The following is a 24,538-nucleotide window of genomic DNA, read 5'->3' as shown; positions in this document are numbered from 1 at the left end:
TGTAGAGCTTTTTTGAATCTTACTGTTTTAGCTCACCTGTGCACAATGTGCCCAAGGTGAACTTTTGTGGTAGCTTTTTGTCCCTTGTGCATTGTCAACATTTACCTTTTTAACACTCTAGAGGCCAAATTTTTTGTTCAATCTTCATGAAACTTGGTCCAAACATTTGTCTCAATTTAAAGTTCATAATTAGATTATATGGCTATAGTGAAACCTTGTAAATAATCTAGAAGTACATCTTTAGACCAGTATTCTGCAAATGTTTGCTAAGCGCTTGTGCTGGCATTAGAGCAAATCTTGCTCAGACACAGCCTGATGACTTGGCTGTGATGGAGCTTTGTCCAATGTCAGTTTGCATTTAATATTGCCGCTGGTGACTAACATTATCTCTTTCTTGCCTTGGCTTGTTTTCCTGAAGTGATGTCAACTGCATTGCAGCAAATGAAGATGTTGCATAGTGTCAAAGTTATAGATTAAATATACAGAATATTAAAAACATCTTCAGGGATATCAGTAGATTTTGAAAGCCAGGAGTCAAAATGACCCAAGGGATGAAAATAATTAGGGATCAAAATGGTAATGGTCAAAATACTCAAGTAACTTGAAATGTTCCTACATGTACATGCATGTGAGGTTGTGTAATAGCTGATTTATAATAATACATGTAATGAATAAAACATTTTCACAAGTTTTATTATCCCCCGCCAGAGGCGGAGGGATATTGTTTTGGCGTTGTCCGTCCGGCTGTCCGTCCGTCCGTCCGGCACTTTTGTGTCCGGAGCCATATCTTGGAAGTTCTTTGGTGGATTTCATTTAAACTTGGTATGAGTATATATATGCATAAGAGGATGATGCACGCCAAATGGCATTGTACACCATCTGTTAAAAACAGACTTATGGCCCTTTGTATCTTGAAAAAAAGCTTTTTAGTGTCCGGAGCCATATCTTGGAAGTTCTTTGGCGGATTTCATTGAAACTTGGCATGAGTATATATATGCATAAGAGGATGATGCACGCCAAATGGCATTGTACACCATCTGTTAAAAACAGACTTATGGCCCTTTGTAATTTGTATCTTGAAAAAATGCTTTTTACTATAGGCACTTTTGTGTCCGGAGCCATATCTTGGAAGTGCTTTGGCGGATTTCTTTGAAACTTGGTATGAATATATTCCCGCGCCAGAGGCGGAGGGATATTGTTTTGGCTTTGTCCGGCTGTCCGTCTGGCACTTTTGTGTCCGGAGCAATATCTTGGAAGTGCTTTGGCGGATTTCATTTGTGTTATTGTCCTCCGTCCGTCCATCTATCATTATGTTCATCCGTCCAATTTGCACCCATCCTCAAACAAAGCATATGTTGCAGGGGATACCTTGGGCCTTTCAGGCCCTCTTGTTATTTTCATAAATCATCATTTCTGGTCCGTTTATCAAGTTGAAATGTGTCAAAATGATGCAAGGCTATTTTTGCAGGAGTCAAAAACAAGAAAATTGCAACTTGCTTACATCAAAATGCACGATTCTGCTTCAATTGAAATCACTGCATCTTGAATGCAGTGAGTGCTTACTGAAGACACACGTTAGACTAACTGAAAGGTTGTATGAACATTGTAAAATGTCCAATGAAGATAATGTGGGAGCCCCAAAGAAGTTTTCTGCATATGCACAGCACTCTTAAAAGATTTTAGAATAACACAACAATGCAACAACTCACTAAAATCAAAATTTATTTAGAAGCTTCAACATTAATTAACAGTTATGCAAATACTTGGAACAAAGTACACAAGAGCATAATATATAATACATTGTGTAGTTATTATAACAGGAAGTCCTATGGCTGCACTTGGTGCAAAAGTTTTCTACAAAAATCATATTATGCAATAACATGGTGGATCTTTTTAAAGACAAACCATCTACACTAAATTCAAAGAAAATGTAATACGTCATGGCCAATTTTGATTCAAGATGCATGCTTTAACAAACTAATGAGAAGAAGACTTAACAAATTTACACCAGAAAATAATCCCCTGACCCTGTTTCCGTAATTTTAAAAATCATTTACCTTATTCTATATAAATCATGTCACCCCTGGCAGGTGGTCAATTTTTACACGGGGGGGCATGATTTATACAATCTGGTTACAGGACCAAATATTCATACCCTGACCCTTTCGGTCAGATATTTTTCAAGTTATTTACCATTCCGGGCCCTTGCTACACTTTGGCGGATTGGGGCCGAGGCCCTTAGAGGGGGAAATTTCGCGTTGTTTTGGGCGAAAAGGGGAATTTAAGAAGATCTTTTCACCAACCATTCAACACTTAAAATTGCTATATTTGAATGTAATTTACATAAACATACATTTAATCAAAGGTTAATAGCATGATACCAGCTGGCAACATAGGTATAAAAAAAATATATTTGGGGGGGGGGGGGGGAATTTTTAGCTGAAATAGGGGGGAAAAGTATACTATTTATTTAAAGGGGGGAATGGGGCCAAATTTCGGCCCCTAAAACGGCCAAACGAGAGCCCTAGACCATACAAGACTATATAAATCATTTGTCACCTTGGCTGTGGACTTTTTTTTTAACACTGTTGCATAATTTGCATAACTCTGTTATAATTACATGAAAGATCCTTATAAACATTACCAACAAAAACCTAGTATAAAAAATTATTAAAAAAGATCTCAAAAATCGCTGAAAGGAGTTTGATTAAGAAATAATCGACGGGTAACCGTTGGTTATTGCGGTAATAACCAATGGTATGGAGTTCCGATGCGTAGGAATTAAACCACGAGGGCGTAGCCGTTTAAACAACCGTTGGTATATCGGGGTAATAACCAACAGTAGTTTTCCTTCTTTGTATATAGAAAACAAGTCACGTGCCGTGGTAGAATAAAATATCACAGATACATTGGTTGAGAAAGTGGATCACTCCCTCCCCGATATAAAAACTGCTTTATTTGTCTTGACAGCTCAATGTAAATGAGATAAAAAGTTTTAAAAAATATTGTAGTCGTAGAATATAAAAGAACGCCATTATTTTTACCCTTTTATGTTCTGATAGACATCCATGATGATTCCAGTGTCGCCCACTTTGTTACTATGGGGATGTACAAACAAAGTCAAACAATAGACAGAGCAGCAGTTATAACAAGTCACAAGGCATTCCACATTATGTGAGATATGCACCCTCAGTATATGCTTGTTGTGTGTGTGTGGGGCGGGGGAGGCAGGACATTACACAGACCTTTAACAAAGGCAATTTAAAATCTACACAAATTCATGAAACTATAGTTAGAACAAGAATATCAGTGAAACCAGGTATGTACACATACCTGGTGAAACTGATGGAAGCTCCCCGATGACGAGCTTTGTCAATGTATGTGTTAATAAACACCTAAAAAAATCTATTATTAGCCTCGGTGACCTTGACCCCAGTGACCTCAAACCTCATCAAAAGGTAGAGGTCCATGCAAGGTACCTACATGCCAAATATGAAAGCGATTGGTAAAGTTTTGAATGCGCTATGAGAAACGGTAGCAAAAGTGTGACAGAAGGAAGTCTATTATTAGCCACGGTGACCTTGACCCCAGTGACCTCAAACCTCATCAAAAGGTAGAGGTCCATGCAAGGTACCTACATGCCAAATATGAAAGCGAGTGATACAGTATTGAAGGTGCTATGAGAAACGGTAGCAAAAGTGTGACAGAAGTCTATTATTAGCCTTGGTGACCTTGACCTTGACCCGAGTGACCTCAAACCTCATCAAAAGGTAGAGGATCATGCAAGGTACCTACATGCCAAATATGAAAGCAATTGGTAAAGTATTGAAGGCTCTATGAGAAACGGTAGCAAAAGTGTAACGGAAGGAAGTAAGTAAGGAAGGACAAACTGGCGACTATATGCTCCGCCGAAATTTCATTTCGGGGAGCATAAAAATGTATACATTTACCAATTTACAAGGTAAAATTGCATTCTTTTTTACATTATTTTAAAATAAATTCTTCAAAACGGAACATAACACATAAACATAATATGCAGGATAAGTATACTGCAGGTACAATTATTTCAAAATGGGGGAAAAGTGCAATGCAGGAAAATTGGAAAGATAAATCATGAAAAATTACAAATAGCATATCCTGCACTGGTTTGCATAGCATTATTTAAATGTCTCCTTTAAAATGGCTTAGTCTTTTTTTTCCTGTATCTGGCAGTGTCTTCAGTTCAAGCCCTCATATGGTATCTCGTTGCGCAACACTGTTGAAAATAATATGTACAACATAGTGCTTCACTTACTGGAGTAACTGTAGAGCCATATTCAAGATATCATAAAAATCAAGACATGATTTTATTTGACTGTACAGCATTATTTTTTAAACTATAATTTGTACCTGTAATTAAAAACCATATTAGTATGTGCACATAAATGTTTTCTGTAAAAAAATAATTTCTTAAGGTTTATTCAATCTAAGATAAAGACATATGTTTCTTTGTTAATGACCATTATTCATGAATTGAATCAAATAAATAAATAAACTTAGTCAGACAAAAACAAATTAAAAGAGCTAAACAATACTCGCAATGAGATAAAAAAAAGTTTTGAAATCATTTCAAGTCTTCACTGTAATGTCTTGGCCAAGAAATGGCAAATGAACTTGTGTCATGAATATATCAAAATTATTTTTTTTACTGTAGCTTAGTCATAAACTTGACATATTGTCTGCTCTTATATGCCAGCTATGAATAAGAGCAAGAACATTGGGGATGAAAAAGTGTTTTCCACATATCTACTGGATAAGTGTATAACATCCTTGAAGTTTCACTTTATTTACTTCAGAAATATGGATGTAGGCTGCTCCATATTCTTGCAACATATGCCGGCAAACTGACCAACAAAGTGACTTCTACTAACTCTCCCTTCGAGGGTAAAAATACATTTTAAACTAGATCATTAATTGTCACCAAGTGACAACAAAAAATCCCAATTCACTGAGTCACAGGCACAGCAGCCATGCTTATCACTAAGTTCAATGACACATAGCTAAGAAATTAATGAATTGCATAGCGTGACAAAATGAGTCTTGCGCGTCTACACTTCATAGTGATAACATTGCTTGGGAAATGGGAACAAACTCCACAAACTTTGACAACTTAAAGCTTTTGTAAAAAAAACTGCCAAAATCAAGGACACATAGATCAGGAACATGGGAATCAATATGCATCATAAAAGTGTACTGCACATCTACACATAATAAGGATTACATATTTTAAGTTTCAATAAGATCACTTAGGAAATGTGGACAAAGTCTGCGCCACTAACTTAACCACATGTTATGCTTCTGCTATAAAATCAGTTCAAAGGAAAACTACAAGGGAACATGTCGTTCACAGGGCATGAAAAAAAAGTGTTGCTTATTATCCCCCGCCATAGGCGGAGGGGGGATATTGTTTTGGCATTGTCCGTCGGTCCGTCTTTCTGTCCATCCTGCCGTCTGGAGCCATATCTTGTAAGTGCTTTGGCGGATTTAATTGAAACTTGGTATGAGTATATATATGGATAATAGGATGATGCACGCCAAATGGGATTGTACACCATCTGATAATAACAAAGTAATGGCCCTTTGTATCTTGAAAAAATGCTTTTTTGTGTGTTCAAAGCCATATCTTGGAAGTGCTTTGGCAGATTTCATTGAAACTTGGTATGAGTGTCCAGAAGCATATTGGCGGGGGATATCAATTCAACGATGGTGGTGATGACATTTAATTAAAATTTCAATCCGATTGCTTGAAAAATGCAAGAAGTTTGTTCTGTAATCTTAATATGTGGATAAACCAAACGACACACCAACCAACAGACAGAGTGCCTCCGATATGCCCTTCAAACTTCCTTAGTGGGGATATAAATAACTAAATCCATCCATGTCCTGCCTGAAATACCCTCTGCATGCAGCTTCGTCAGAGGACATTATCAGTTTAGTTTTAAGAACTGGTTTTCCAACAAATCCAGCTTATTACCTTTCAGCTTATTGAATACTAATTGTATAGTTTAATAAGTTATGCCCTGAACAAAAACAGGGGCGTTGAGTATTGGTTCTTGTGCACTGCAATTTATCTAATGGCGATCTAAGTATGACATTTCAAGATGATGCCTATTATAATTTAGAAATCAAGAACTGCAAAAGACACAACATTTAAGTGTAATACATTAACAAAGAGCAATAACTCGATCACGTGGTGCAAGAGTTGTGGCTCCAGTGCATTTCACATCCTCGAATAAGATGTACCTGCACATTTAGTTTCAAGTTTAAACCTCTAATAGCATTTAAGATATTCACTGTATAACATTTAAGTATAACAAGAGGGCCATGATGGTGCTAAGCTTAGCTTTGTTAAAGAAACATCAATAGTACAACCATGTCTTTTACATCACAGCACAGTTTTGTATTACCGGTATATATATTTGTCTAATATAAACTTTAATTGCTTATTTAGTAAGAAATAAACGTATTGTTTTGTAAAATGTATTATTGTTCGACATTTCTGAAAGCAAATATGAACAGATGATGAATAAAACAGAAATACATAAAACTTAGGGTAAATTCCCAAAAACAGGACACCTGTTAGGTAGTGAAACAATTCAATGCTCCACTTGTAATTTTAACGTGTTAAAATTATCAGTATTTGACATGTTTTTCTTTACTAAGAACATAACAATGGTAGGATTTTGTAAATATTAAAATAGTTGTAAATACTGAAAACAGAATCATTATTTATTACATGGTATAAAATTATGCTGGTAAGTGTTTGAGTTGAAATTTTTGAAGATAGAATTCAATATTGCAACAAAGCCAGATACTGGTGTCCAACCCTATGAAGGATGGATTAATTAGTTTTAGAAATGATGGAAAAGAAAATAATGAAGACAACAAATACATGTTCACGCCATTAAACCAGGTCCAGCATTTTGAACAAATTTACTTAATTAAAATAATTGTGACAATCTCAACTTAGGTCTGCAGGTTACCTTAACACAAAATATCAACACATTACCTCCATCCAAACTCAAGTTATTTAAGCAGAAACAGTCTTTATTTTAAATAATAGTGTTCTTGACCTTGATCCAACTGGCTAAAATTACAATTCTGTGGTCTTCATTCAAGGAATCCAGCAAAATAATTTCAACATCAATATTCTCCTAAAGCACCTGAGCCGGTGATTTCACCGGTTACATTCTATCTACATGTCTATGAACATGGCTACTTTCCCAAAATACATGTATCAATTGAAATGGTGCAAATACAACATTTTTTTCCTATTAGTCACCGGCTTCTTTGAAAATATAACTTGCTTCTGAATTTTTTCTGGAGAACACTGCAACACAATTGCTCCATTACAACCTTAGTGAAACCATTTATATTATTAATTTTTACAGACAGCCATCAAAACTTTGGTAATTGAACAGAAACCATAATTATTTTTTTTAGAAATATGTACCTAACCATAACCTCCACTTGATGTGCCCCAAATTTAATCAGAGCTACATGTAGGTTCTGTCCAAGCATACTATATGCAATGTTTAATCAAGATTGGTAAATAAAAACTAATTTTGTTTAACTTAAACAAGTATAACAGATCAGACAACATTTATTAGGTAAAATTTAAGATGATGCATAGGCCATCATTAAACAAATTCAGCAGTTTAGAAAGTAATGTGGTAAAAGTATTTGAGTTAGAGACAAAAATGATTCATTTTTCCACTTTTGTTCAATCTAGGGACATAAATCTGAAGTGCTTCAAGCTATCTGGCTGGGTATCAAAAATTGCTGTCAGTGTTCCCATATTATGTCCTGTTTTTCAGAAAGGTGTTTAACATGGGATTGTCTGATTTTTTTTTATTTAAAAGTAGGCCAAGGTCAAAGCAGGGTTTGGGAGTTGGGAAAAGGATATTATAAGCAGTAATAACCCTCTCGCCAGCTGTCAATCAAGCTTACTTATCAGCCTATCAGAAACCAATGCATCTGTGCCATTTTGTTCTGAATCAAATAACAGTGGCTTGATTGGTCATTGTCGGCTCAGGTACTACTTAAAATTAAACCACAATATACTCAAGGTACAGAAAATATACTCAAACGTACCAGAGAATTAGCTTTATTGGTCATTGTCCAATCTTTTTTACAAATTAATAGTGTTAATTTTTAAGTCAATATTCTGCAAAAAGGCTTCAATATTATCAAAACTTGTTCCAAAAAAAGCATGTTGAGACTAATTTTGTTCAAAGATAATTTTGTTTTGTATTTCATAGCGCATTTTACGATGTCAGATTTTGGGCGGGAATAAAACTCGGGTACAGTCTAATATTGGCCAGGTATGTTAAGTATATTTTCCGTACCTAAGGTACATTGTAGTATACTTATGAGTGCCCTGGGTACTTTTAAGTAGCATCCAAGCCAACAATTACCAATCCTGCCTAACAGTTTCATAGCATTGGAATGAGCTTTAGATAAGTTAGTAGGCGTAGTGGCATTGTTCAATTGTATCAAAAGTATCCTGATGGTTTACATGTATTAACTTGCCTATTATAACACAAAGATGTTTGACATGTATGGATATTACCATTTACTTATTCTGTAAAATTTACCTAAATCATCATGGAAACATTATTTATTTACCCAAGTATTAATAAAGCAACAACAGTATTTATTTAATGCTTTGTTATATTTTTAACGCAATAATGTAGTCTTAATTATTGCCTTTTTGGGATGGGAAAACATAAACACAAGCAATTGGGGTTTGAGAGTTAGGTTAGTATACACTGTGCATTGCTAACACTTAGCAAAGCGCTTACTTCAGTCAATAAGGAAAATACATTGAAAGACGATGGGTAAATTCTGCAAAAGGGAGTTGCTCTTGATATTCACCATTCCAAGATCCAATGCTCTTGTTACATGCATCTGCAATGATTTTTAAAATGTACAGAAACAACATTTGAAGTGTATTGATGCTTACACTTACTACTGTAGTGAAAAGAAATCAAATGATTTTTGTGTACAAAAATGTGTGTGTACATGTGAATGCAGTCAGAAGTAATTGCTTATCTCAAGTAAAAAATATAATATATCAGCTATATTTAGAAACAAATACTTCTGTTATCTTTTATTAAAAGGATCTTTCACATATTTTAGCATGTATTTAATTTTTTATTAAAATTTGGGACAATTACTTCAGTGCTATGATCATAAAGAATATCAGAAGGTTCTTACAATGTAAGTACATTTCAGCCTAGTTGGTATTTTACCAACCTACACAGAAATTGCAGCATGTCAGTCAATGCCTTTTGCATAAAGTTGAAAAAAGAATAAACACAAAGCAAAAACTAATAGCAAATCAAAACAAACAAGGGCTGTTTGTAAAACATGCATGCCCCCCAAATGGGCTGTCAGTTGTAGTGGCAGCCATTGTGTGAATGAAGTTTCATGATCCTAGGTCTAAGCATTCTTGAGTTATTATCTGAAAACCATTTATCCGTTTCGAGTCACTGTGACCTTGACCTTTGACCTAGTGACCTGAAAATCAATAGGGGTCATCTGCCAGTCATGATTAATGTACCTATGAAGTTTCATGATCCTAGGCCTAAGCGTTCTTGAGTTATCATCCGGAAACCATTTTACTGTTTCGAGTCACTGTGACCTTGACCTTTGACCTAGTGACCTGAAAATCAATAGGGGTCATCTGCCAGTCATGATCAATGTTCCAATGAAGTTTCATGATCCTAGGCCTAAGCGTTCTTGAGTTATCATACGGAAACCATTTTACTGTTTCGAGTCACTGTGACCTTGACCTTTGACCTAGTGACCACCTGAAAATCAATAGGAGTCATCTGCCAGTCATGATCAATGTTCCTATGAAGTTTCATGATCCTAGGCCTAAGCGTTCCTGAGTTATCATACGGAAACCATTTTACTGTTTCGAGTCACTGTGACCTTTGACCTAGTGACCTAAATCAATAAGGGTCATCTTCCAGTAATGATCAATGTACCTATGAAGTTTCATGATCCTAGGCCTAAGCGTTCTTGAGATATCATCCGGAAACCATTTTACTGTTACGAGTCACTGTGACCTTGACCTTTGACCTAGTGACCTGAAAATCAATAGGGGTCATCTGCCAGTCATGATCAATGTTCCTATGAAGTTTTATGATCCTAGGCCTAAGCGTTCTTGAGTTATCATCCGGAAACCATTTAATGAACGGACCTATAGACGGACTGACCGACATGTGCAAAACAATATACCCCCTCTTCTTCAAGGGGGGCATAATAAGTGCAAAAACTCCCTTTGAATTGTTACTTAGTGACTATGGTATGTCTCAGTGAATTGAGAATTAAGAATTCATCACTCATGTCAATAAAATATTTTTCAGTATACTGTGTCATCAGAACACCATAAACAAATCTAAACACACTTATATCAAACTTTTCTTACTCTACTGTTTCCGATGCTGCCGATGCACATTTTCTCATCCACGTACCATTATTTACATTTCATTCACAGGAATAATGCTTCTGTTTTTGGTTTTTGGGTGTGCCATCTGCACCCATTTTTTATGTATGTGATTTTTAAAAATACTACAATGTATTTAAGAGATGAACTGATAATCAATATGAAATTCTGTTAAATGAAACATAGCCACTGTTTTTGGTGAGACTATCCATTAAATATCACAGAGACTCTTGGTGAATAAAAACTGATTACATATACTAGTATAATATTATACAAACAAATATAAAGTTATTCTGATTAAAACAAGAATATAATGATACGTTAATAGCAATATTAATAATAACTTCTGTAGAAAATACATTGAGTTGTGAAATACATTTTCCTTACGACCCAGACAACTCTGTTAAAGATCTATTTTTACTGATGGGACTGCATGCTAATGACTATCAATCCAAGAGGTACTATTAAATAAGTAATAAATACTGTGATGGCCTGTTTTTCTTCCTTCCCCGAATACAAAATAAGTTAAAATTTTAGTTTTTGTTTCCCATCAAAAGAGGTTTTGATTCTTCAAACTCACTTTCTTCTTTATCAGCCTCACACTTCATAAACTTTGATTCTTCCCGCTGATCGCCAACGACCCATGTTTCTCCAATATCTACTGAAATGAATTTGCTGCAGTCCTTTCCATTTCTTTCCATTGCTTCCTTTACTAACCGTGGGGGTTCCAGAAATGGCTGAAATGAAACACACAGATTACTGATATTTATACAAATCTAGAATGCTAATGGTGTTTGTACAACAAGAGGGCCAATGATTATAAGGTGCTCACCTGAGACTCAAAGGAGATTGACTATTCTGAGCATGTAGTGTGCACAAGGTTTCACAAAATAATTATATAGGAAACTGCCCCAACAACTGGCAGCCATGTTTTTTAACAAACCACAATCATTTTCTAACTCAGCCCAGAAATATATACAATTTTTTATAAAATGAGAAAGTGTCATGTTAAGTGGGTAAAGAAAGTGTTCAGAGCATGCTTAATGAATATTGGGAAAACAAATCTGACTGTCAGTGTGTTCATAAGCTTTCTCTTCAATTTAAAGACCTAGTTTTTTACCGCAAATGATTCAGTTTTGGACTTATCCCAGATTTCATTGGGAAAACGGTTCTCACCGATGTTCATGCATTGCGGTAAAAATGGCCTCTTAAGTGTTCACAAGCTATTTATTTCATTTGACTTTGTGACCTAGTTTTTGACGCCATGTAACATGGTTTCAAACTCTGCCAAGATGTCATAAGGACAGACTAATGACCAAGTTTGCAAAAGATTGGGCGATACATGTATGTTTTTCTTCAATTTAACCCACTGACCTAGTTTTTTTACGCAACTTTATGCAGTTTCCAACTCAGCCTAGATATAATTGAGAAAATGTTTCAACCAAGTTAAATGAAGATGTTAATTAAAAGAGGTCTCTGAGTGTTCACAAGCTTCTCAAAATTTCACAAATGACCTACTTTTAACCTCACTTAAATCCCATTTTCTGACCAAATTTCATGAAATTGGGCCATAAATGTGGCCTCTGTTCTCAAGCTGTTTCTTTAATTTGACTTACTGATCTAGTTTTATGCCCTTATAGTGACCCAGTTTATTTTTGCAGGAAATATCCTTTGGTCATGAAGTTACATTAAGATTGGGCGATAAAGATGAACTGTACAGCTTCTTCAATTTCATTTTTAAATTTGATCTAGTGACCTAATTTTTTACCCCATGTAATACAGTTTAGACTATGGCAAAGATATGATTGTAGTTAATGTTCTCACTGAGTTTCATAAAGATTGTGCATAAACAGGGGTCTCTAAGTGTTCACAATCTGAGTTTCTCTTAAATTAAAATTGACCCAGCCATATAGTTTCTGATCCCATGTGGCCCAGTTTAAAACGGGATTAAGATATCATAGGCAGGGCCCTCAATCCATTTTAGGGGAAGCGGGTCGCTACCCTCATGAGGGGGAATTTTTGCGGCATTTCCCTTTATGGGTGATTTTTTTACTTACTCGCTCATTATTACATTTGTACATGTTTGCACTATATTCATTTCTTTTTTCATAATTAAGTATGTTTGACAAGATTAAATTGAAATTGAATTGAGATATAATAATCATGAGACACATCTTAACAAAAAAAAGTTATAAAGCTTCAATCTTAGTGTATTTCTGATTACTTTAGTTAAGAAAATAAACTTCATGGGATGTTTTTCATCAAAAACTGGTATACCCCACTGGGCCACTAAAAAATGAAAAAAAAAGAAAAACACTGATATCAGCAGAAGTTTCCATCATATAAAACAACATTATAATTGTAAATAACAAGAATGTCATGTTGACTTTACATAACCGACTCATTTCAGAGGCATGGTGAATAAGCGCCTATAAACAAACGGGTGTTGTCAATTTGTCCCCAAAGGCATTTTCTGTCAAGACTAAATTGATGCATGTATTGTTATAAGATCTAATTGAATATCTTCCATTTACATTGCAATAGAAATAATTGCATGCAAATAGTAATTGTTATAGAGCAAAAAGCGCTCAAATTCTTATTTAAGCCATGCAATGTTGGTTATGAACCTTGGTCAGTGAACTCTCCAAAATACATGTCAATTTTCAAATGAGTATCTGTTGTAGTAACATAAATATTCATTTTGTATCTTGAAGTTGAAGCTGAGAGCTATGTTCCTTTGTACATTACTCACATAACCACTTCTATATAATTATAGTGTATATGCACCCTGCACACAAACTTTTACTAGAATTTTAAAAGAAAAATGTAGGCGTTTTTCTTTAAAAGGGTTGGCAAAGGTCCAACTTTTTGCGCATGGACCATGATTAACAGAAAACACTATTTGTTTAAGGTAGCGCACCCGTAACTGGCACCTTTCCAAATATAATCTAATGTATTATTTTCTTAATCAGCATCATTTCACTGAACTACATGCACATTTTTAGGTAGGCTTTCCATGCTTTAAAAAAAATATACTGATTTTTTCAAAACCACCCCCACTCTCGGCTTTTGTCCAGTTTGTTTGCACCCCTTGGGTAAATGAAAGTTCCATAATTCATCCAGATTTCAAAATATGGGCATGCAGTTGGTGTGTACACAAGATGAAATGAGTATTCTTTTACAGACAGAGTGCCATGAAATGTAAGTGGTTTCGGACAAGTAGAACTTGGGTTGCTTAGCAACAAAGTGTCATAATATTCAAAATAGTATCATTTAAGTAATATTTTGAACTTTTTTAAATAAAAATAAAAATGCAACATGCATGATTTGTATTTTCAGCAGTAAATCACCCAATTTGGCCATAACATTGTTTTAAATTTTAAAAATTGAAGAATGTGCATAAAAATTGCAATGTATTTAACAATTAACATAGCTTATATGCTATATTAAATCAAATCAAATAAGAAAAGAAATCAAAGGCGTGGCAAAAAGTATGCATTGTCAGCAGGATTCGACCTGCGCGGGAAGATCCCAAAAGATTTCTAGTCTATCGCCTTAATCACTCGATCACGGCAACTTCACATTAGTACCTGCTTAAATTAGATATCCATCAGTAAACAGGTAAAAAGGCTCTTCAATCTTCAAAGACATAGTGGGAAATCATTACAGGTGCGCTACCTTAATGCAATCATAAGCCAAAGGTGATGACTTGGTGAATAAGTCAATGATTTAATTTACAGTCAAACTGAAAAGGAGCATAATTCTGCTAAATTTTGACAGTTATGGGATTTGGTAAAAGACCTTTAAGACCCCAATGACAGATTTAAATTAATATCTTCAGCAGATATCTTAGTCTTGAGTTTCAAAAAAACTTCAGCTTAGCTTTCCTTTGATGCATCTACAAAAAGTTTTTAACGAGATTTGTCGTATGATGTGACATATGCATTTGAATCAAATGCTTAACAATGAAACAAATATATATTACCAAACACCTTAACAAGAATCATGGGTATTGCACACAACACATTATCTTGTCTTGGAGCCAAACTATCATTAGAATAAATACTTGGACAAATATAAATGACACTTTGTTTAAAAGTATGACAATTCCTGTTTTTTCTTCTATTTCACCCAATGACCTTGCTTTTCACTTAAAATGACCTAGTTGAAAACATGACTGAGATACTGTTGGGACAAATGCGCTGAAAATGTTTCATAAAGATTGAACAGGAATGATACCTCCATAGAGTAAACATATTAAAGGTTTTTGAAAAACAACCATTGATCATCAAATTACAAAAGCTTTCGAAAACGTTCACAAGTAAATATTTATTTGTACCTCATTGGTCAATGCAAAAGCTCCCCAGTGAATCCCAACGGACATATTACTTTGAACATCCTCGTGTATCTTAACAGCCTCTACTGGATCAACATGCTGGTACTTTGTTATGTATCTGAAAACAACTCAAACTAAAATATTGCAAAACATTGTCAACTGTTTAAAACTCCTGAAGAATGCTGTAAAACACAATGCAAACCTTTCTTCTTCTATACTGCTATCTTTTTGCACAAATAAGTTTGTACCTCATTTTTATGTCATAATTCACAAGATTATTCACTTTAGCACGTACTTATTACACTGTGAAAATCACAAGGTTTTTCAAATTTGAGCAGATTTCCTTCATTGCAAATGTTCGCAAACTTTGTTACAGTAATTGCTTTCCAGCATTTACATGTGTACATAAAGAAACTGATTTTCAAAAGAATGATGTACAGTAGAAACCCTCTAAACCGGATCCTCTCTATACCGGAATCCTATCATTTTTCCCTATATAACCATGCGTAAAATATCTCCTCAAGATGGAATCCCCTCAATTCCGAATACAGGTCATTCTTTGGATCAATATTAGGTCATTCCATACGTAAGTGAACCTCTATAAACCACTCAGGGCCGGTTTATTGCACCTCAGACCTAGTGTCAAAAAGTTGTGAATAGCGGATTAAAGGTTACATTACACTAAATCAGTGTGTATCCCTCCGTGGTCCATTCGAAAGTAGTGCCTATTTCTAAAGAGTTCCTTTTCTCTTCTTGAATATAAGCCATTTAACAATGTGAGACATGTCTTTTGTGGTTATTTGTAATATCCTGTATGTGTCTGGAGTACTTTGATGCCTTGGATTGGAAGCTAACTTAAAAGATGAACTTTTGAGGGTGTGTTTTCTATTGTGTGGGGCTTTTGTCGAAATTAGGATTCCGAAACGCGTTTTTCTACGGTGGGTTCATTCGACAGCGATTTACTTTCTTAGAAGTTGCGAGACGGTATGTTTTTGATTGCAATTATTGGAAGATGACAGATCCATCTTTGAAATTATACCAGGTTCGGAAAAATTGATACGTCGGAAAGGCAATAAAAATGCTGTGAAAGTTGTCAGTTTTATAATGGGACCCTATGGGAATCGGAATTAGTGTAATATAACCTTTAAAAAGCACATTAACTGCAATGTCAAGGTCACATGGATTCGTCTGCAAGCGAGACAAGTAGAAAATGAATTTTAATGAATGTTTTGATGATTTGGGTGCTAAAATAGATGAGAGATGTCAATATTTTGGTCCAAATGGATGTTTTAGGTGGTTTTGGACTGTTCCGGATGGGTGGGGGACCTGGTATGGACAAGTAAGGGTAACATTTCCAACAAATCTTAAATGTAAATATTATTATGTCCCTAGATTGAAGTTTCAGGTGGAGAGCAAGATGAAAAATATGCCAAATTACATGCATGCAGCCCATTTATGCCATTTTTCTCTTTGTTTGTAGGCCTGACTGTTTGTCCTTGAGCCGTAGATGGTCAACAATCCGCTAGCTGTCTTGCTCTGACTGGTGCACTGGACATGATTTCAATGTGAGTCATCATACTGATTGTTTAATTAACACATGAATTTCAGTTTGTTCGTTAAAGTACTAACTTAGCTGTGTATTTACAGTGGACGTAGTGGTGCGCAGCAGGTGGTAGACTAGGTATTTCCATAAATACACTATGTTTACAGAATTGCGGCCAGTGGAGCAACATAGCTGATGAGTTAATAGCACTAGTTCTTCAGACAAATAACTTTATTTTCAACCTATAAAGCATATTTAGCTGTAGGTGGGGCCATTTAGCTGTAAGATCTGGCTTTTGTTCTGTTAAGCCCTTAGAGTAATGAATTTCAGAGTGAAGACCATAGCGCCTTTTCCTAGTCAAGTATCGGGCAGCTGTATGTCTTTTCAGAAATGCACATGTCTTCTTAAGCATGTCATTGTGTTTGCTTTTAATAAGATAGGCAATAAACTCATAACCTTTAGACAAATGAGCATCTGTAAATTCAGATCTCACTATTTCAGAGTTAGCCAGACCATGATTGAGCTTAAGGATTGTGCTGCGGATGCAGCCTGTGCAGTTCCGGGAGAAAGTCACTGTCTTGGGCAATGCGGTCTGGTATCAGGTAAGCACTATTGAAAGCCTCACACTTTTGGGGGGTCTGAAGCCTTGTGCTGTCAATGCGATCTGGTTCAAGTACAATCAGAATGCATTTTCAAAGCAGTACTTCATCAGATATGGTTATCTCAAGCTTACAGTTCGCGGGCAGATATGACTTCGATTTGTTCTTGCTAGCAGAACCCCTACAGGCCAAACTATGCGTTAAGCACTATTTTCCACAGCAACCCTTGCAGACAGAAAAACAATACTTACAATAACTTCTGGCATTTAATTTTTAATTTCCTTTATATCTCTTTTGTCTGTTTGTTTGCCCTTTTTAACTCTGACATGCCATCTTGCTCACATTGATGGAGCATACCTGTTTTTGTTTAGAGCCAAGTCCCCAGCTGCTCGAGTTTGCCGTGTCGATAATGAGAAAGCCATGGCATGATGTCTCCTCTATGTGTTTCCTTATCTCAGTGTTGAACATAATTGCCAGTTTCAGGGGCCTAAACATTTTATTTTATTAAAGGTCTGGATGATCCTTGCCTGACTGCGGGTTTGTGTACACCTCAATCCGACTCTGTGTCCTGAACAGAGGCCGCAGTGGTGCAGCGCTTGTGGACGATCCATCAACATCCTGAAAGGTCAACACTACACCAAGCTGGGAAAATTGATCCTGATAGTCATCCCCAGGTAGTGGAATGAATGTACACTGAACTACAGAGGAATCACACCCAAATGACTTTCCTGCCACGACATTAGTGTGGCCACTCGCGTAGGAATTCCTTAGCAAACGTGCTCTTTTGCATGGTGACTGTGGGCATTTTTGCAAAACTTACGCTTTCAACACTGGATTTTAAAGAGAATACTTAATAAAATGTCGCTAACAGGACTTATTTATATGAGAGAGACTATCTGGATGCGCATTAAGTGTCACTTTGTGTCGTAAGCTGTTGAAGGAGCGCTTTGCGCCTTTTTAAGTGTTAATTTTGGGTAGCCGGCTTGTATCGGCTTGAAAGCTGCAAATTATGCCTCTCATCATAATAGCATTAATTTTTGTAATTGCAATGTGTATGTTTAGATTGTAAGTGAAGCTTTTAATAATAATTCTCTTAAAAAACATGATTTTATATGCTGTCAGTGAGTTTTTTATTGAAAAAAATGCTTAAAATTAAAAAAAAGTCTCCTATTTCATCAAGAAAAGTACACTGATTCACAATCAATACATTTATTTGGGCCTTTTGCTGATATATTGGTGAATTTCGCATGCAATGATACCAGTTTTTGCCATAAAAGTTACGCGTAACAATAATTGGAGACACAAAATCAGCTGTCGTCACTTAGACTAAAAATCATGCATTCCGACTTGACTGCGGCCAATTTAGTCACCGCTTTAAATGGCCATTTTAAGGCCTTTACCCCCATCCGAATGCACTGAAATTGCATATTCATTGTGGAAATAGTTGAAATCTCATGTGGAGAAAGTTTGAAAAAGATGGGACAAAGTTGAGTTCCCTTAAAGGTTACATTACACTAAATCATTGTGTATCCCTCCGTGGTCCATTCGAAAGTAGTGCCTATTTCTAAAGAGTTCCTTTTCTCTTCTTGAATATAAGCCATTTAACAATGTGAGACATGTCTTTTGTGGTTATTTGTAATATCCTGTATGTGTCTGGAGTACTTTGATGCCTTGGATTGGAAGCTAACTTAAAAGATGAACTTTTGAGGGTGTGTTTTCTATTGTGTGGGGCTTTTGTCGAAATTAGGATTCCAAAACGCGTTTTTCTACGGTGGGTTCATTCGACAGCGATTTACTTTCTTAGAAGTTGCGAGACGGTATGTTTTTGATTGCAATTATTGGAAGATGACAGATCCATCTTTGAAATTATACCAGGTTCGGAAAAATTGATACGTCGGAAAGGCAATAAAAATGCTGTGAAAGTTGTCAGTTTTATAATGGGACCCTATGGGAATCGGAATTAGTGTAATATAACCTAAAGACGCGTGAAATAAATAATGGTGGTCGAAAAATAAGCAAACTGTAAAAATCGCAAAACAATTTAAAGATACTTGTCCTATGATGTACATATCGATCAATAGAGGTGTTAATACTGATTATAATTACTGATAACAAACATAGAATTCTTAAGTGTGTTTTGTTTTTGATGTAGGAAGCCGTGCTAAATTTTAATAATCTTAATGCTTTTTAAGTTTGTGTTGTTCATTACAATTGCTAATTAAGTGTCATATAAAAAGGGTGATTTGCAGAGTTCTTGAAGCAGTTGCATTTAGATATTCAAATTGGTAATTAAGATAACTAAGAGTAAAAATGTCCGAAACTCCTTCTAAGCAAAGGCACGTGGAATTGTATCTCGAAGAAAAAATCATATTGATATAAGAGTCCGAGATGTTCCCTAAACCTACACTCAAGATGCCGTTGGAGAAATATGGGGTAGGAAAGTCGACGATCGGGGATATCGTGCGAAAAAAGGTTATGTACATGTCTCATTGGGAAAACAACTTGTCACTCAACAAAAGTCGGTTCAAGAATGAAATGAAATTTGAAAACATCAACAAACTTGTATGGGACTGGTTTTGTGTTGTAAGGGCCAGGTCATTGCCGATCTCTGGTCCGATCATACAGGAAAAGGCACTGAGCTTTGCCAAGGAACTAGTTATTAGTGACTTCAAAGCGTCTAATGGATGGCTGTGTCGTTGGAAGACACGGTATGACATAAAGGCATTCAAAGTGTGCAGAGAGAGAGCCAGTGTGGACTTACTTGATGTGAACACTTTTAAGGACAGAATTAGTGACTTTATCGGAACGTATTCGTATGAAAACGTGTTCAATTGTGATAAGACTGGACTTTACTACCTTGCGTTACCAGACAAGACACTCTCTGCAAAGGGTTCATCGACCAGTGGAAACAAAACATCTAAAGGGCGTGTGACTGTTATGCTAGCTTGCTCAGCCACAGGCGAAAAGTTGATGACACTCGTGATAGGGAAAGAAGGCAAGCCACGTTGCTTCAAAAATGTAAAAGTGAGTGCGCTAGGTGTCCAGTACACGCACAACAAAAAGGCCTGGATGAAGAGCAAGGTGTTCAGTGACTGGATTACAAGCGTAAATGCGGACATGCGGCATCAGGGTCGTCACATACTGCTGATGTTAGACAACGCTACCTCACATGGAAAAGAAGAAGACCACCAGCTCCCTCATGTCAAAGTATAGTTTCTCCCTGCGAACACCACCAGCCACCTGCATCCGCTCGATCAAGGAATCATCCGTGCTTTCAAGGCACTCTACCGACGGCGACTACTAAAATCGCTGATCAGTAAGTTAGAAACTGTCAGCAATGTAAAAGAACTGACGAAGGAAATCTCGCTACTGGACGCCATCAAGTGGATTATAGGTGCGTGGAAAGCAGTGAAGCCAGAGACAATTGTTAAGTGCTTTGAGGGAGTCGGGTTAAAGGTTTCAAACCAGTGTGATGGCGATGATGGTAACAATGGGAGTGGGAATCATGGTGATGATGACGATGATGATGATGATGACGACGTGTGACTGGCGGTCTTGGTACTTGAGCTGGCATTGCAGATTGCAGACTTCAATGAAATCGACATCGTTATTCCGACCGAGGACCATGATGAAAATTGGGAAGAAAATCTCGTGGAAAGCTACAAGACAAACACCATTACTAAACTCGAGACCGACGAGGCTGAATCTGAAGAGGAATCCCCCCACCCCCTGGTAGTGACATGACCTATGAAGAAGCTCTTCAGCTCCTTATCAAGCTTGCAAACTTCGCAAGTGAAAAGGACACTGAAATGTATGTTAGTGTATTAAAAATGATTAACAAGATGGAGAAGACTATAGTGCGTGGTAGATGTTTGAAAAAACAGGTCGTTCTTGACATGTTTTTTAGTGTAAAAAGGAACTTAAGTCACCTAACAAATGCATACATGTATACAATTGTTTGTTTTTTCAGGGTGCACTGTTTGAGTTATGTTGTAGCTAATATTGCTTCCGAATCAAGATATTAAGTGACATGTATTGTTATAATGTGATGCAGTATGAATGAATTGTATATGTAAATAAACTATTAAAATTTGCAGAAATTGTTTTTCCCACATAAGCTATGTAATTGACCTTCTGAAAGTAAAATAGTCAATGTCCCCTCTAAACTGGAATCCTCTCTAAACAGGAATTTCCTCTCGGTCCTGGGGTTGTCCGGTTTAAAGTGGTTCCACTGTACATACTTTCATGAAAAGTTTGCATTATCTCACACAAGAATCTTCAGGAGTATCAACTAACTACAATATGCAGGTACCTCACATGACATGGTTTTAAATGTCCCCCAATGGATGCCTATTGAACAAAGTGATTTAACATCCATGTGAATGTTCACTGCTTCTGCAGGGTCCACGTGTTGATAGGACAACGCATACCTAGAATTAAACACTGATTAATTTAATAATATCAAATGAATTGGCAAACAAGAAAGCAATTAAAATTTAACTTAAACCTCTTCCTTTAATGGGCATGTTTTTATTAGTTTGCTACTAATAAAGATTATTTATTGCAGTTAAACAGTACAGTATATTCGTCATATCAAGGCTGCCATTTCACCAACTCACTTTTATTGGGTAATCTGTTTTACCGGTACTCACTGCACAACTTATTAGTGTTTTGTTTCACTGATATTATAGCCAATATTTGGCTGTATTCCCAATAAACGTCATAATATGAATTTATTACCTCCAGATTGTACATTGGACTTTCCTTAAAAGTTATGTTTCTTTTTATAAAATAAAATGATTTCTGAATGGTAGCACAAAGCTTTTGAGCATATTTCATGAAAATGACAAAAAAAGCCCTCAATATGTTCATAAGGTTTCATTAAACAAAAAAATGGGGCAGGAAAAAAAGTGGGCAGGACAGAAAAGTGGGCAAAACAGTAAAGACAAACAGTGCGGAAAAGGGCATGTATATATGCCCCCCCTACCCCCTTGTCAAAAAGTTGGGGCATCAAATAACAGACAAGAAAATAACTGTTGGACATTTACAAATATTTGGCAGCTGTATTAACATTGAAAATTGCAACAACGCAAGGCTTACATACCCACCAGTGTTCCCTAAAAATGCAAAAACGGTTTGATGGACTGAACAGTACCAAGTATAAAACATAAAGCAAACCTTGGTGTGTAAGCCCCGATGGGTATTCCAGCCAGGTCAAATGGTCCGTACTTCTCACCAATCTTTTTAAAAAGATTTTCATAGTATCCAGTGTCACCAGCAAAGTAGAAGGAATGCTTTGAGCTTTTCACCACCCAACTACACCAGAGGCACTGCAATGGACAACAATTACATGAGATGTTTTAATCCATTCAAAAAAATATCTTTGAGCAAAAATAAAATTTAAAACAATCTTACTTTTTAAGCTTCCAACATGGCACCTTTAAGAGATGTGGATATTACCTATAGCATTGTTATAACAAAACCATTTAGCTGAAATAAGTGTGTTCACTACTAATTTAATAACAAAATACTTTTGATTTTAATACAAATATTGTAGTATTCATTTTACCGTATTTAAGTCGAATATACACCTCTGGCACCAGTGCTGACTTGGCGTACAAATGAATTTCACCCCATTGAATTCCACTCCATGCCACCAGTCTAGTTCAGTCAAATTTTTAGCCTCAACGTCCATAGCTAGGAACCATGCCTTGGTTCCGCCAGCAACAAACCAATGCACATCCTTAAATTTTGCATTAATTTCTCTCACTGCCTTGGCCTCCAGATGGTCATAGTGGTTGTGGCTGATGATGACAGCATCAAGCTTTTCAATGTCCTTAACCTGGCAGGAAGCGTTTCTGTGTCTCTTGTAGCCAAAGGGCCAGATCGGTCCGCAAAATGAGTCCAGAACGGGGTCAGTAAGAATTGTCATGTCCTCCATCTGAACAAGCATTGTGGCATGGCCAATCCATGTGACCTGTATTTTGTCTGCAGGGGGATGTTTGATTTTATCCATATTTGACTTGACAGGAAGTACCCTATCAAGGTCCTGAAAGATTATCAAGTTTTCTTGGATAACATAAAACATAATAGAAAGACAATAAATATTGCATTTGCCTTACCCAAATCCTGATTGATGTCCCCTAATCACTATTTACTTTTTCATAGTAGTAATATACATGTAACACAAAGTCATGTTAGTGCCCTACTACACAATTACCTGGCAGACATCATTTTCAGCCATTAAGTTTATTTATCTTTTGCTGTTTTGTGATTGTTGATAAATGAAATAAATGTTCCTATGCGTGTTAATACGCCCTTGTATGTAAATAGACAATAAACATCCAACTGTTTACAATATTCTGTCTATATCATTAGTATTATAAGCACTTTCCTATGCATTTCAATATTAAATGTGATAGTAAGTTTTATTATTCTTACTGTAATTTTAAACCGTGTTTATCAAGCCTTTTTCTGGCCATTTTGGGGAAAATGCCATTGCGGGATTGGGATTTTTTTGCGTGAAAAGTCCACTGCTATTGGAACAAACTACTTTCATATACATCTTTCTCAAATTATAAGAATAAAATCCTGAAACAAACTATGTATTATCTTTGTTAAATGTTATTTAAATATACTGAGATAATTTTATCATAAGACATTTCTTAAAAGAAATATGTGTATCATCCTCAAATTGAGAATTGTTCTAATTGGAATTGTGTACAATTGCTTTGGGAATGGGGCCATTAAGCGGCCAGTAGATAGAGCTGAAAAGGCATGTTCATGCACGCATTGACACAGTTCATTCTTTGTAGATTAAAAACAAATCCAATTAACATCCAGTTTTTAAGTAAAATCAATTTATATGTTGCAATTTGTATCAGCAAGTGTCTGTTTTACTTCATATATTAAGTTGTCTAAATTAATTAATACAATAGGTAAAACTGCATAATAATATATTGTTGAAAAAAAGTTTAGTCCAAGGTTGATGTCTTATTCCAACGTCACTTAATATTGTGTTTCAATATCCTGTTCAAACACTGTATTATGTGAATTGGGAATAAGACATCAAACTGGGAATGGACATCATTTTGGTGATTTTCTCAAACAAAACTATTCATTTCATGATCTACATATATTTTTGTAATATATTATCTATAATTTAAGCTTAATAAGAAATTTTCCATGACTTTTTCATTAACAGTGATTCTATTTTTATCATTTAATATGTATTTTTAAACCGTGTCCATGCGTGGCATGAACACAGTTTCATTTCATGAGGATTTTTTTTTTTAATTAACAAAAAATCCAGTTTTGAAGTAAAATCAATTTAAATGATGCTATTATATATGCAAGTATATGTTTTAATTATAATTTGTAAAACTAGATAAATACAACATATAAAACTGCATATTATGCACTTTTGATAAAACACAATTTATTCCCAAACTGATGTCTTATTCCCAATTCACATAATACAGTGTTTTCAAGATTATTATTAAGACAACCTAACTATATTTTTATTTAGATTTATTATTTCAACCATCCGTGTGTGTGTTAAGATA

General features: G+C 35.7%; 1 protein-coding gene and 2 long non-coding RNA genes across 14 annotated transcripts in view; 1 reads left to right on the top strand and 2 right to left on the bottom strand.

Annotated features, from left to right (window-relative positions):
• Positions 1 to 1,705: 1,705 nt before the first annotated feature.
• Positions 1,706 to 24,538, bottom strand: part of LOC127874390 (N-acyl-phosphatidylethanolamine-hydrolyzing phospholipase D-like) — a 39,376-nt gene continuing 16,543 nt past the window's right edge. For 8 of the 12 annotated variants that reach the window (XM_052418690.1, XM_052418693.1, XM_052418692.1 and 5 more), the window contains exons 3-8: positions 22,543 to 23,022; positions 22,152 to 22,303; positions 14,835 to 14,949; positions 11,076 to 11,232; positions 8,844 to 8,949; positions 1,706 to 4,255 (exon numbers count right to left, since the gene is read on the bottom strand). In XM_052418690.1, the coding sequence (XP_052274650.1) occupies positions 8,849 to 8,949; positions 11,076 to 11,232; positions 14,835 to 14,949; positions 22,152 to 22,303; positions 22,543 to 23,022 (1,005 nt within the window). In that variant the 3' untranslated portion in view covers positions 1,706 to 4,255; positions 8,844 to 8,848. The remainder of the gene's footprint in view (positions 4,256 to 8,843; positions 8,950 to 11,075; positions 11,233 to 14,834; positions 14,950 to 22,151; positions 22,304 to 22,542; positions 23,023 to 24,538) is intronic. The other 4 variants (XR_008046855.1, XR_008046856.1, XM_052418689.1 and 1 more) reach the window with 4 other exon arrangements.
• On the bottom strand, positions 9,139 to 11,064 carry LOC127874394 (uncharacterized). Its single transcript, XR_008046858.1, has 2 exons — positions 10,035 to 11,064; positions 9,139 to 9,897 (listed from the first exon to the last, which is right to left on the bottom strand). It is a non-coding gene; the product is annotated as an uncharacterized LOC127874394 (long non-coding RNA).
• LOC127874393 (uncharacterized) lies at positions 15,853 to 20,942 on the top strand. The gene is made up of 3 exons (XR_008046857.1): positions 15,853 to 16,396; positions 16,876 to 16,976; positions 17,484 to 20,942. It is a non-coding gene; the product is annotated as an uncharacterized LOC127874393 (long non-coding RNA).

The sequence above is a fragment of the Dreissena polymorpha genome, chromosome 3 (assembly GCF_020536995.1).
Source record: "Dreissena polymorpha isolate Duluth1 chromosome 3, UMN_Dpol_1.0, whole genome shotgun sequence".
NCBI classification, from domain to species: Eukaryota; Metazoa; Mollusca; class Bivalvia; order Myida; family Dreissenidae; genus Dreissena; species Dreissena polymorpha.
Note: the sequence above shows the minus strand (reverse complement) of the source record. Positions and strands in the feature narration are given on the sequence as shown.